Genomic DNA, 11,705 nt, shown 5'->3' with positions numbered 1-11,705 from the left:
TAATAATAATTCACTGTCCAAACTAACAGCCCCAGGTCACTGGCTCAGAGTTTTTTGGGGGAAGAAGCTGTTGTGAGATAATATTTGATATTATTTCACTTTAAATCTGTAAAATAAATTTACAAAAGCCTTGAAATAAATATGGTCTAAACTCACAAAATATGGTCTCTAAACTCGCCCCTGTTTATTGCAGGTGTCGCAGGTCACTGAGATGGAAAGTGGGACTTCTGCCGTCAGCCTTCAGCAAGCGGCGTAATTAACTTAGTCTGATACACGGTTTAACCGTCCATCTGCATATTTTAAAGATATCCCACTTACGTGGCTTTATTTGACATTTTTGCTGTGTAAAACAAATGGTGGAGTATACAGCTACAAAGTTTGCTTTTCTTCACGTCAGAGTTCCACCTCTCAGCTCTTCGTGGTGTAAACAGACTCTGGCTCCATGTTAAACTATGCTAGAGTCATCGTCGCTGCTGCTGTTCTGTCAGTCTGTTGGAAAAACTGTGTGGGCTTAATATTGTGAAACTTTTTATTCACATGCTACTCCTACATATGGTTGTATTCCAAGTCTGTTTTTAGTCACAAATGTTACAGAGTGATGTATCAATCGAAGCAAATCATTTGTGTCAAGGATTTTTTATAATACAGTTATTTGAATTACTAGATGACTGGTTGCTACACTAATATCTGCACAGTTCAAATAACTGTCTGCACAGGACAGGGCTGTAGATTAACATTGTTAGCTCATAGTACTGGTGGTAACAAGGTTGCCAGTTTTGTAGCACAGAGCAAAAAGTTGTAGTGCAAGCATGAAATGTGGTGTTTTTTTAACATTGTGTCTTTTAAATATCTTGTTTGACATGACATAAGAATTGTTTGATTTTCTCCTTTTTTGCTGCTTCTGAGCAGTAGTGACAAAATAAAAGCTGTGCCTTAGCATCGTAAATCAGCCATGGAAAGTCATGTTTTCACTTGCTGTTGTACTTTTAAACCTTTCCTTTTCTTTCAGACGTACCTTCATTTGGTGCAGGTTCTGTGTTTGTGGTGCAGGTTGTGTGTTTGTTTTGTCCTGATGGGCTGGTTTTCTTTTAAAGGTTAGAAATATTGCTCCATTCTTTTCAGCGTGAAAATACGCTTCCAAATTCCAACTCCTTCTATAAGGACCCCCACACAAGATCACTTGGGGTCACTGCACCGGGTGTTCTGATTACCACAGGGATCACTGTTGCCTTCACCCTCCATATCTTCTTCAGTTCTTCTCTGAGGCCTTGGTACTTCTTGAGCTTCTCGTGTTCCTTTTTCCTTATGTTGCTGTAACTCAGTATAACAATCACTACGGCCATCTTCCTCTACTTGTCTACCACTCCTATGTGCAGGTTGGTTAGCCATCATCGGTTTGTCTGTCTGTATCTGAAGTCCCACAGGATCTTAGCTCGTCATTCTCAACCACCCTAGGAGGCGTGTCCCATTTTGACCTCAGGACTTCTAGGTTATACTCTGCACAGATGTTCCTGTTCACTATGCTGGCCGCTTGGCAGCATTCCACGTTTGCTCTGCCTGCTAGCATCTTGCACCCTGCTGTTATGAGCTGGATTGTCTCGGGAGCATCTTTACACAGCCTGCACCTGGGATCTTGCCTGCTGTGATAGACCCCAGCCTCTAACAATCTTCTGCTCAGAGTTCGATTTCTCGTTCACTTCTTTCATACAGCTTGATGTCAGATATGTAGAGGAGGTGGCTGACGATTGCTCCATTCTGTAGTCTGTATCCGTAGCCAGTCTTGCAGTGATCTCACTGAGGGATTCAGGCCTATGCAGAACAGCAGTGGGGGCAGGTTATCTCCTTGGTAGATCCCACACTTGATGTTGACTTGTGCAGTTGGCTTGAAGTTGACCTCTAGTATTGTTCGCCCCATCTCCTGAAGGCATCAAAACTATGAATGAACAGATATGGAATTATGTAGTAAACACCCCTGTTCACTTCAATTTAAAATAGGATGGCTGCTGCCAGCTAATTGCAGCATTTCCGAACCGTAATCATATACAGGTCTCACTACTATCTTGTGAACTGCTGTCATCCTTCTGTCACAAGTCACCCTGACACTACTCATCTCCACTCATTCCATGATGCCTGCACTCTCTTTTTATATTTCTGATGCACTCCTGGTTCTTTTTCCATGGTTTATCCCAGGTATCTACCTTCACTACCTCTACTCCTTGGATGTTGACCTTTTCACCTGTCTCCGTCTGAAGCTGGTTTTATGGTCGAGCAGAAGCGGTGTGTTCATTGTCAGCTTCAGTCCGGGCCCCTCTGCCTGCAGGGAGCTCTGCTGTCAGATGGAGGCAGTGTAGAAGATATGCAGGCCACTTTTGCTCGTGTTGTTAGTCTGTCAGGCAGCCTCGGAGAAGAGCAAATATGTAACATCCAAAAAAAAGTGAAGTGAAACAGAGTGTTAGAAATAATGAAACGTGTCCACTGCAGCCCTCATTTGTGCTTTTCAAGCTGTTTTTTGATCTTTGAAGTTCTTTTTTTCCTCCTCAGTTCTCCTTTTCCCAGTAAACTCCACTATACCATAAAACCAGCTTTATTTATACTCATGTATTTGGTTTTGCTCCTACTGACTTTCATTCCTCTTCTCTCCATTTCATACCTCCACCTCTCCAGGCTCTCTTGCAGCTGCTCCTTGCTCGCTGCAGATCACAATGACACCTGTGAACATCATAGTCCATGGAGTATCATACTATCACCACTGTAAACAAGAAAAGGTTAGAACCATTTTGTTATTCCACTCTTACCAGTCACCGTCTGTTCCTCCCAGTTCTTCAAGTACATGTTTACCTTTGCCATTTCATTTTTTCCCCTGCACTTCCATATGTCCTTCCTCATGTTAACATCATACCTAGCCAACACCTCATCACCTTTATTCCCTTTATCTACATGCCCATTGATGTAAGCTCCAGTCATCACTCGTCTACCCAGGGACATTTTTTGTTACTTCATCCAACTTAAGCCTCGATTATGCTTTCCATGTCCACAAGTCTGCTGCCTGGTTTTAAGTGACCTAAATTTTATAATAAGAAAGTAAAGGTGGGGCTTCGTACCAGTTTCCCATCTGTTCTTTGTGACCAAGCGGACTTGTCCAGAGAATTTCTATAACTGTGCACCAGCTACACGTGCCCAGGTGCTGAACTTCCAACCCAGTATCATCTCAAAGCATGTAACAGACATGCTGGTCCACCTTGTGGATGTCACATGAAATGGACCCACATACAGAAGTTGCAGTAAGCTGCAGTACAAGCCGTGGTGATATTTTATTTCAAGCCAATGTGAAAACAAATGATTAAAGAGATAAAACTCATACATTTAAATGTAAACAAATATCAGCCACCTAGCTTAATCTTACCTGACATAGAAGAAGCCTGAAATGTAGTTCACGCCTTCCTTGGTCAGTAGTGACTTGCTGGCTGTAAATATTTAATCTCCCCCTGGTGAAACTGCAGCTTCTGTATGCGTGCTCTCCAGAATTCCTGATAATGAGCAAGAGACACAAGTCTATGTTGTCTTAATATTATGTTAGCAAATACATTTTTATACTTAATTTTCTTACATAGGCAATTTACTGTCTCACAGCTGCTTTTTAAAAATGCATTATGTACGAGAACCTAGGAGTAGTAACTTTGTTAACACCCTTATGCCAAAATCACCTTACAACCTGGAGGGGTCCCCAGTGATGCTGGATATTTCCTGAGATGCAGCATATGGACATTAGTAATACAATACAGCTTCATTTCCTTCTAACTGATTGAGCTAACTTTAAATTTTATTAAAAATGGCCAAATACTTATTACCACCTCTTTCTAAGATGATCCTGTCTGCTCTCTCTGCAGGTGGCGGCTGTCATGTAGTTAGGCCTTTTACTTCATGGATTTCGAGTCTTGAGGATTTTGAACATTTAGTTTTTGTCACTATTTGTCTAAGTTCCTAGACATTCTATTATACACTTAATCATGTGTAATGCAGTCCAATAATGAATAGAACTAGGTTGGGAAAATTCTTGTTTTTCTAAACTCCAATCAAAATGCAATTTGTGTTAGAATGAGAGACTGACCGAGAAAGTAGTAAAAGCAAGTAAAACCAAAGGGGCCAAAGTGCTTGTGCTGGTAACAGAAGAGCCACCCTGTCAGTAGGTTGGCAGCGCCTGAGGTAGCCAGGGCGTGAGGATGACTAGCTTGTTTAAACGCAGTAGCAGCAATGGAGGCTCCAGAAGCAGCGGAAATGGAGGTGGGGGTGGCAGTGGACAGGGGCAGCTTAACAATAGCAGGCCAAGCCGACAGGTCAGACGCCTGGAGTTCAACCAGGCCATGGAGGACTTCAAGACCATGTTCCCCTCTATGGACTATGAGGTGATAGAGTGTGTGCTGCGATCTAACAATGGAGCTGTGGATGCTACCATCGACCAGCTGCTGCAAATGAGCATTGACGGACAATGCTCAGATGACAGCTCAGACTCGGATGACAGCATCCCACCAGAGGTCAGTGGAAAGGGTCCAAGGGTACAAACACCAATACCTGCTGAGCTTGACTGGCTGTCAGTGCTGGCACTGTAAACCAAAGCATCCCCTGCATTTAAATTGCACATTAGGGTTCTGGTGATGACCAGGCTTTTACAGTGTTCATGTTTGGATTTGCACATGTTTTGCATTCAGAAACGTGAGCAAGAAATGTGACGTTTTGAGAAACATGCGCATCCAATGTATACAATGCAAAAGCACAATATTATGATGTTTGAACTTTCTTTGATGGTACAGAGCATAGTGGCTCAAATCACATGATAATGGCAAGGCAACAGATGGTAAAATGCATCTAGGAATACAGTAATAACCAGGTTTTAAGTTCAAGTGTTTAAGTTCCATGTGAAGGGATTAAAGGTTACAAAAATCAAAGTATGGGAAGTTTTAAAAACCAGGTTGCTATCTAACAGGATGTAAAAGCAGTCACTGAAAATCTCAAGATGGCTCTGAAAAAAGAATGGATACATGTGATGAGATTTCTCAATCACATGTATTCATGTGATTTTTAGAAGTTCTGTTGATACAAAATTGTATTTTTTTTTTTTTCATTTTCTTTTTTTAAGAGAATCTGTTCTATAATGGTTTACAGCCAAAGACTGGAACTGCAGAAATGTCCATTTTTTTAAACAAGTTGTATCGAATCAGATGTTCTTGTCTAGGATGTGGTCATATGCATGAAGGCACCATGACAAGTATAACAATAACACGATGCTAGTCAGTCTTTTTACTGAAAAGAGCATAGCTACTCAGTTCAAGATCAAGACATTTTGCACTAACTTGAAGTTTATTTAGCTGAAAAAATGGAAATCTAGCTGAAGGCAGCTTAAATCAATCAAAGCACCTAATCAAACAAAATTTGTTTTCTAGATATTGGAGCGAACTCTGGAGCCTGACAGTTCAGATGAGGAGGCACCTCCAGTTTACTCTCCACCAACATATGACATGCACATTTATGATAGGAAATACCTAGAAGCCCCACCAACACTATCTCCACGGTAAGTAACAAAGACTTAGGTGCTATGTTTTACATAATTGTTCTGTTGATTTTTTTAAATAAAATACCTCTGTAACCTGCTGAAGCCTCAGGCATTGCTTTTGTAAATAAAATATATCAAGAACATTTCTTCAAATGTCTCTTGGACTCAAAGATAAATTGTCTTTTTTTTCTAGGTCAAAAGTCAAGGTCACAGTGACTCATCAACATGAGTCCATATTTCAAGAATTCAGATTCTAGTTATAACAAAAAAGTGAAGTGATAACATTTTCCCAGGTTAATGGTCAGTTTCACTGTAATATCACAATGCAGACACATTTTCAGAGTGGACATGGGTCCCTAAAATATCTCAAAATATCTTCAGTATTCATTGTCTGGGTGGGTGTTTCAGTCGTTGCAGTCACTTCAGTGTTGCTATTTTCACAATTTCACATATTTAGAGCAAACGATGCCTCTGTGCTGTGTATTCGAGGTGTTTTAGATTAAGAACAAACAGCTTCCATATATGTATATATGATCATGTTATTTGCTAATAAAATTTTTTAAAACCAATGAAATCCTTCTAATTTTTATTGACTGTATAATAGAAACGTAAAAAATGATCTAAATAAGTGGCAAAGAAACAAATAAACATTGTACGTCTACCAAAACTTGGCCACAGTTGTAGTTGTGTTCATCCAAAGCGGGGCCTTTACAGTGTTTTTATGCTCGCTGCATGCCTCTTGTCGTGGCTGTCATACACAGATTTTGACGTTTGGCACGCTCGGTTGAGCACCTCTCAATTTTTGTAACTGCTGTGTTGCACTGTGGCCGAGTAGGGGTTTTTTTTTGGGGTTTTTTTGTCCTTCCCTGAGGGCAAAGTCTTCCAGGTTTGACTTCCCCTTCCTGTCTCAGCAACTATTTCACAGTGTTGTCTGAGTGGCGCCACCTATCATTCAGGAGAATGCTGCTGCAGTCCCTTCCTATGCCTTAACAGCGGGCATACCGGAGTGACTGTGTAATGATCATGTGGTGGCGAGTGAAGCAACCAATGTATAACCAGAGATTATACTGGTGACCTTAGTTGTGCTTTTATCCTTCAGCAAACTGTGGAGAGTTGTAAAGTACAAAGGCTTTGTTCAAGGACAAAGGACATGGTCTACGTAGGCTGAGTCCTTTGAAGGAACCAACCCCTGAATTTGCAGTGTTTAAACACAAACGGCTGTTGTGTGGTTTTCCTTTTGTGTTTTTGATCTTTTGTTTTTCCCCTTATTGTTGTTTCCTTTTGATACCTTATTTTTTTCTTCCAGGCCTACATTTCAGACAACCAGCAGTTGACCAACACATACAGTCCACACAAGGAGATGCATTCTTTTAATTTTTAAATTTTTTTTTATGTATTTATTTTTTGGAGGATTGCACATGTCTATGTACGTTGAATACCCTTAGTCCTTCAATCTGTGTAGCAGAATAACTACGCAAACTGACACAAAAGCAGTGCCATCCCCCATAAGAGTCCTTTCCTTTCAGACAGTGTATCCCCTGAGGAGGGTCTTTTCTGGGGTAAAAGTATCTTCCTTTTCATGTAGACCCTGGTCCATGCAATTGATGAAGAAATTTTCTCTGACGCTTTGTGCCGCCGAGAAAAGTTACTGCAATGTGAAACTTTGTAACTATTATTGACTTCATGCATTGCTTTAAGTGGCCATTTTTAAAAAAGGAAAATGAGCATAGGTGTTTCCCCAGTTACCACTATATGTGAAGGACAGTGTCACAGGGAATTCGTAGAACCTTTTTGTTGTGAGGTGAATGTCCTGCTTGGCTGGGGCCTTTCTGTGTGGAGTTTGGTCTGGTTTTTCTGACTTCCTCTCACAGTCCAAACAGACACATGTTAGGCTAATTGTCGATTAGACAAGTAGTTCAATAGTAAAACTGTAAAAGCACCATGCAAATGCCAGTGTGGGTCCGATCCTGTGCTGCTCCTTTAACATCTGTATCAGCAGCTATGATAATTCATCCAAAGATTATTTACTGCAGTACAATAATGCAGAGATATGTAAATAGTTATGGGGTGAAAACAGACAATACCAAACAGCCCAGCTCCTTTTGTGACTTGAACAAAAGGCAGCATAAGATTGTATGTTATATGCAAACACTGACAATGCTTTAAAGACCTAAACCAAGCAAAGAGTTGGCACGTCTTAAAATCGAATTAGCCTGTTTTAATTGTTTGACAGTATTATAGATTGTGTCTAGGCCACATTTGCAAACACTCACCAGGCATTTTCTCATTCATAACATCATTTTCCTGTTGAGATATATGGGGAAAAATAGATGTTTCTTGTCTCTAGCACTCCCTAGTTATTATTGTGAGAGCACCATATAAAGGATTTAAATAATTAATAATAGTTTCAGATAGAGACAACTTGAAAATGCAACTGGTAGATTTACTAATCTGTCCTGTTACTCCATGGACTCTCCTAGATCTAAAGCCCAGCCTCCTTCAGCTCACCAGCAGGTTAGAAGCTACCGTAACTGGAACCCTCCATTACTTGGAAATCTCCCTGATGATTTTCTACGGATTCTTCCACAGCAGTTAGACAACATTAAGGTAAAAATGGGATTGTTTTTTCCCAAGCGTTCACGAGATGGCTCCTTTTTTTCTCTCCTTACTGTTAAATACTGTTAATACCATTAATGTCTTTTTCTTATGTTGGCCTTGTTTGTTTTTTGTTTTTGTTTTTTTTGTTTGCTTGCTTTGTGATACTGTAATATGTATGTAGTTAAACGAACAAAAACAAAATAAACCTGTCAGAGACAGAGAAAAGCCTTACGGAGTGGCTGAATTAACAATCTGGGACATGCTTAAAAAGAAGAATTGCATTTGTTGGTTAAGAAAACACCTTCATAACGTATCCAAGTCAAGAACGTTGTCAAGGAGGTAGTGTGTCAGCCTTCACTGACAGAAGATTGTGTTCTGACAGCCAAACATTTCTGATGTGGCTAAGTTAATTATGTTAATTATATTACTGGGGGCAAGAAGGAGAACATCTGGTGTAATTCAATGCAATTCAATTTTATTTATACAGCGCCAAATCACAACAACAGTTCTCTCAATGCACTTTAGATTGTAAAGTAGACCCTACATACAGAGAAAAACCAAAGAATCATATGACCCCCTGTGAGCAAGCACTTTGGCGACAGTGGGAAGGAAAAACTCAATTTTAACAGGAAGAAATTTCCGGCAACGGATGTATCGCCAGATATGTTATTTAAATATAGACGTTTGGTATCCACAGGAATGTCAGAATCTCAGCTAAAAGCGTACAATACCATTTAAACAACCACCAAACAGCAAACAATTAAAGAGCAGGTAAATCCACAAAACGATGTAAACACAAATCGCTGATCGTTCACCCGACATGCTGTCGGGTACTGAAATCCAACCTCTCACAGATTCTGAAACTGCAGGTTTCGTTGTCACATTTTCATCACAGAAAAGTTTGTTTTTCACTTTCTTTTTTGTGATATTCTTTTTATTTCTTTTGTTGATGCAAAGACAACTTTAAAAGCATCACAAACATTAAAAAAAAAAAAAAAATCCAAGCCAAACGGAAACAGTGAAAACTGGCAGTCCTGATAGGGAGTTTTCTGAAACCGTCAACTCATCCTGAAATTTTACTGTCAGCTAAGAGGGCCATAACAGGGAACACCTTTCACAGTAATAACGAGTTACAGTAGTCCATCCTAGAGGTAATAAATGCATGAACTAGTTTTTCTTTGTTACTCTCAGACAGGATATGTCTCATTTTTGAGACATTGTGCAAATAGAAGAAAGCAGTCTTACATATTTGTTTAATGTGTGCATTGAACAATATATCCTCCGCAATTCTTCACAGTGTTACTGGAGGCCAAGGTAATGCTATCCAGAGTAAGCTTCTAGCTAGATGCCAAATTTCTAAGATTTTTAGGGCCAAAGTACAATAACTTTAGCTTTATCTAAATTTAGAAGCAGGACCACCGTGCCAATTAGAAGTGGCACAGTGGTTAGCACTGTTGCCTCATAGCAAGAAGGTCCTGAGTTGAATTCCACAATCAGGCTGTGGTCTTTTTGTGTGAATTTTGCATGTGTTTGTGTGGGTTCTCTCCAGGTAATCCGGAGGCCACTCCCGCTAATGCGTTAATTGGAAACTCTAAATTGCCCAGAGATGTGAATGCAGGTGTAAGTGTGAATGGTTGTATGTGTTAGCCCTGCAACAGACTGGCAACCTGTCCATGGTATACTTTGCCTCTCACCCTAAGACATCTGGGATAGGGTACAGGTGCAGCTTTTCCAGCGACCCTGAAAAGGATAAGCGGAAGAGATGTCTTTACATCTGTATGACATTCCTACAGTTTAACTATCTGGCTTCACGGATAGAAGCTGGGTTCTATCCGTGTGTTTGAGAGAGTTGGGTGTTATCTGAATAGCAGTGAGAATGTATGCATACATTGCTATACCTAAGGGAAGCATGTATAATGTAAACAGAATTGGTCCTAGCACTGAACCCTGTGTGTGAAGAGGACTCTCCATTTAAATGAACAAATTGTAGTCTGTTAGGTCGAAATGATTCAAACCATTGCAGCGCAGTACCTGTAATACCTACAGCATGTTCTAATCGCTGTTATAAAATATCATGGTCAACGGTATCAAATGCTTCTGGCTACACTGAGGTCTAGCACGACAAGCACAGAGATGAGTCCACTGTCAGAGGCCATAAGAGCATCACTTGTAACCTTCACTAAAGCTGTACTCTGTACTTTGATGAGCTCTGAAACCTGACTGAAACTCTTCAAATAAACGATTTCTCTGCAGATGATCAGTTTACAATAAGTCTTTCAAAAAAATGTTCAGATAAAAGGAAAGGCAGCTAGGTTAAGTGATGGCTTTTGAGGAAGTAATTAATTTGATGGTTTGGAGGAAGTAATTACTGAAGTTAACTCAGAGAGATAAATTGGAGAAAAACAGTCTAAATAAATATTTGTGGTACACAATGTTAAGTCTGTGAGATTATGAGTAATCTTTTCTCTTAATGGTTAAAATTTATTTTGTGAAGAAGTTCATGAAGTCATTACTAGGCAACATTAAACAAATGGTTGCCTCAACAGTGCTCTGACTTTTTGTCAGCCTGGCTACAGTGCTGAAGAGAAACCTGGGGTTGTTCTTATTTTCTTCAATCAGTGCTGAATAGCGGGATGTTCTAGCTTTATGGAAGCCTTTTTATAGAGCAGCACCAAACTAGCTACAAATTTTTCAAGAGTGCAGAGCTGGATCTCCAGTTTAGTAATCCTAGCCTCTGATCTTGTTCGCGAGTGATGGGAGAAGGGAGCCGGAGATTGACAGACGGATTGGGGCTGCAGCTGCAGTGATGCGGACGCTGCACCGGTCCGTCGTGGTGAAGAGGGAGCTGAGTGTAAAAGCGAAGCTCTCAATTTACCGGTCGATCTACGTCCCTACCCTCACCTATGGCCACGAGCTGTGGGTAGTGACCGAAAGAACGAGATCGCGGATACAAGCGGCAGAAATGAGCTTCCTCCGAAGGGTGGCTGGCCTCTCCCTTAGAGATAGGGTGAGAAGTTTGGCCATCCGGGAGGGGCTCAGAGTAGAGCAGCTGCTGCTCCACGTCGAAAGGAGCCAGCTGAGGTGGTGCCTGGGCGCCTCCTGGGTGAGGTGTTCCAGGCATGTCCCACCGGGAGGAGGCCCCGGGGCAGACCCAGGACATGCTGGAGAGATTATATCTCTCGGCTGGCCTGGGAACGCCTTGGTATTCCCCCGGATAAGCTGGAGGAGGTGGCTGGGGAGAGGGAGGTCTGGGCCTCTTTGCTTAGGCTGCTGCCCCCGCGACCCGGCCTCGGATAAAGCGGATGAAGATGGATGGATGGATGGATGGATGGCCTCTGAAGTTGTAAATGGGCTATGTTTATTACAAGTATCGTTATTACTCAAGGAGGCTGAGGAGTAACTAAAATCTGACCGAGCAGGAAAGTGCAGGAGGGACTATGACCTGCGAGATAAAGCTTGCTGACACTGGGCGTGACATTTCATTCCAGAATGGCTTGATAGTCTGGAGATTTAATTGTACACTGCATAGATTCAAGACACCCTGTGTCACATGCAGCAA

At 41.2% G+C, this 11,705-nt stretch overlaps 1 protein-coding gene across 5 annotated transcripts in view; it reads left to right on the top strand.

Annotated features, from left to right (window-relative positions):
• The first annotated feature begins 233 nt into the window (after positions 1-233).
• Positions 234-11,705, top strand: part of cuedc1b (CUE domain containing 1b) — a 29,522-nt gene continuing 18,050 nt past the window's right edge. For all 5 annotated transcript variants that reach the window (XM_085379776.1, XM_085379774.1, XM_085379777.1 and 2 more), the window contains exons 1-5: positions 234-252; positions 2,665-2,765; positions 3,888-4,532; positions 5,439-5,566; positions 8,029-8,155. In XM_085379776.1, the coding sequence (XP_085235902.1) occupies positions 4,221-4,532; positions 5,439-5,566; positions 8,029-8,155 (567 nt within the window). In that variant the 5' untranslated portion in view covers positions 234-252; positions 2,665-2,765; positions 3,888-4,220. The remainder of the gene's footprint in view (positions 253-2,664; positions 2,766-3,887; positions 4,533-5,438; positions 5,567-8,028; positions 8,156-11,705) is intronic.

The sequence above is a fragment of the Rhamphochromis longiceps genome, linkage group LG14, assembly GCF_057381845.1.
Source record: "Rhamphochromis longiceps isolate RC_006_pf linkage group LG14, R_longiceps_female_GT1.1, whole genome shotgun sequence".
NCBI lineage: Eukaryota > Metazoa > Chordata > Actinopteri > Cichliformes > Cichlidae > Rhamphochromis > Rhamphochromis longiceps.
The sequence above is the reverse complement of the archived record's forward strand: the minus strand, read 5'-3'. Positions and strand labels throughout refer to the sequence as shown.